Source organism: Lipotes vexillifer, unplaced genomic scaffold, assembly GCF_000442215.2.
Source record: "Lipotes vexillifer unplaced genomic scaffold, Lipotes_vexillifer_v1.1 scaffold1166, whole genome shotgun sequence".
Classification (NCBI taxonomy): domain Eukaryota; kingdom Metazoa; phylum Chordata; class Mammalia; order Artiodactyla; family Lipotidae; genus Lipotes; species Lipotes vexillifer.
This window is the reverse complement of record NW_006773421.1, coordinates 2206538-2208593: the sequence shown is the minus strand read 5'-3', so window position 1 is coordinate 2208593 and position 2056 is coordinate 2206538. Positions and strand designations below refer to the sequence as shown.

The 2056-nt window shown below is 43.8% G+C and overlaps 1 protein-coding gene across 1 annotated transcript in view; it reads left to right on the top strand.

The window, feature by feature from the left end:
- The window catches only part of STAR (steroidogenic acute regulatory protein), a 5741-nt gene extending 4227 nt beyond the window's left edge, over window positions 1–1514 (top strand). The window contains exon 7 of the mRNA XM_007448318.1: window positions 577–1514. Coding sequence (XP_007448380.1) covers window positions 577–690 — 114 coding nt within the window. The 3' untranslated portion in view covers window positions 691–1514. The remainder of the gene's footprint in view (window positions 1–576) is intronic.
- The last annotated feature ends 542 nt before the right edge of the window (window positions 1515–2056 follow it).

Genomic DNA, 2056 nt, shown 5'->3' with positions numbered 1-2056 from the left:
GTGTGTGTGTGTGTGTGTGTGTGTGTGTGTGTGTGTGTGTGTGTGTGTGTGTGTGTGTGTGTGTGTGTGTACGCTCGGGACAGGTGGTGGTGAGCAAAGTAGGCTCTTACTGCTCCCACGTCATCCCGCACACAACTGGAAAGAGCCTCCATTTTGAGGGAACTGGACCGTTGCAGAGGGGACACTGGAGTGATGGCCTAACTGCTATTCCATCAACTCAGAAGCCTGTGCTGGCTCCCTCTTACTTCTCATATCAAATTTCAATTCTGTAGTTATTTTTAGAAACAAGGAAACTTAGGCCCAAGAAGGTATGGTAGCTAGCTCAGGGTCACACCACTGGGAAGACAGGGCTGAAATCTGCCTGGACAGCAAACCAGCGCTTCTGACATGGTCATGACAGCAGGGCAGTAATGCAGTCCTCCAGCCCCTGACCCTGATCAGACTGAACGGGTGCACGTACCAACAGAGCTAGAAGGCCAAGCCTAGGCAACCCACCAGGTGTGTGATCGGGCACGGCAGTGTCTAGAGTGGAATGTCACCCACAAGATGGCCAAATTCTTCTAACTTCAACTCTAGGGATGGCTGCCAAAGACTATCATCAACCAGGTCCTCTCGCAGACCCAGGTGGATTTTGCCAACCACCTGCGCAAGCGCCTGGAGTCCCGACCTGCTCTGGAAGCCAGGTGTTGAAGACCAGCCTGCTGCTGCCAACGGCTCCCAGCTGAGCGCGCTTGCAGGCTCACGAGGAGGTCTCTGCTGGAAACCTACAAGTCTTAAAGATCTTCATTCAGGGACAGTGGGATGGGATGGTGGTGCGTGTCCAGTATGATACCAGAACTCAGATGGGTAACATTTTAGTACCAAGAAAGTGGGGACAAGGCTCTTTTAACTTCATTCACTGATTAGCTGTAAAATGAAGCATAGGGCTCCCAAAATATTTGTAAAACTTTTTTTTCTGGGTCCTTACTTGTCTACCTAGAAACATCTTTAAAATGCTACCAGTTAACAAATGCAGGGTGCAGAGGGTGCAAAATACAAGGATTAGGACCGCATGCTTGATGAGCTCAAGAGCTCCATTCCCTGTGGGCAATGTGTGCAGACAGAGCAGGTCTTACACAGAGCCTCCTGAAACCCTCTGCTCCTCCACCAAGACGGTAGAGAACTGCACCAAAGAACAAGCAACTCCCACAGCAGATACCGTCCAGAACTCTAGTTCAAGTTATCTTAATGAAAAAATACAAAACTAATTATCAGACTGATTCCCCTACTTCTTCCATGAGCCGTAGTCAGAATAAAGAATCATAACCAACACAGAAACTTTAGTCTGTACCTGTTTTAAAATTCTCTTAAAATCCATGCTAGTAAACTGCAACTTCATACTAAAGGAGTCATGGATGAAGACTTTAATTAGTTAAACTAAGTCCCCTACCTCACTCAAAGCAAAAACTCCAGGGGACTTAGGTCATTCAATTATGTAGGATCTGTTACCGGAATCTTTCATAAAAAATTAATTTACACGATAAGCACAAGACTAAATCAGTTCTTAAAAGAACTCTATAGCTGGTAGCTGATTAATGGACATTAGAAGATGAAGATTATGACTGAAGATTTTTATTTACCTAATTAAAAGGATAGAACCAAAGGCAAGTGACAGAATGGTATTACTAAAATAAAATCAAACAAAAGCAAATTTTATTACTTTCCCATTAGTGATTGTTTAGACCTAAAAAGGGAGCTGAATCTTTAGTTTGGAGTCTATTACATTTCCTCTTAGCTTGACTTGGGGCTGCCAATTTCTCTGCTTTAACAGGTCAATGTTTTACTGTTTTGGAGGAGATGGCTGGAAGAAGGGGTGATAGGGTGACAGCAAAATCCCTTTCCAAGATTCAGAGAATTGGTGCTTAAAAAATGTAAGTTGAGATGGGGTTATTTGGCTAAAACGTATAAGTAGGATGAAAACCTAACCATTATCACTTGAAGCTTTTCCATTCCAGTGCTAACAGCATTGATGATTTACACCATTTGGAATTAGAGTTCTAGCTTATTTATTAAACAA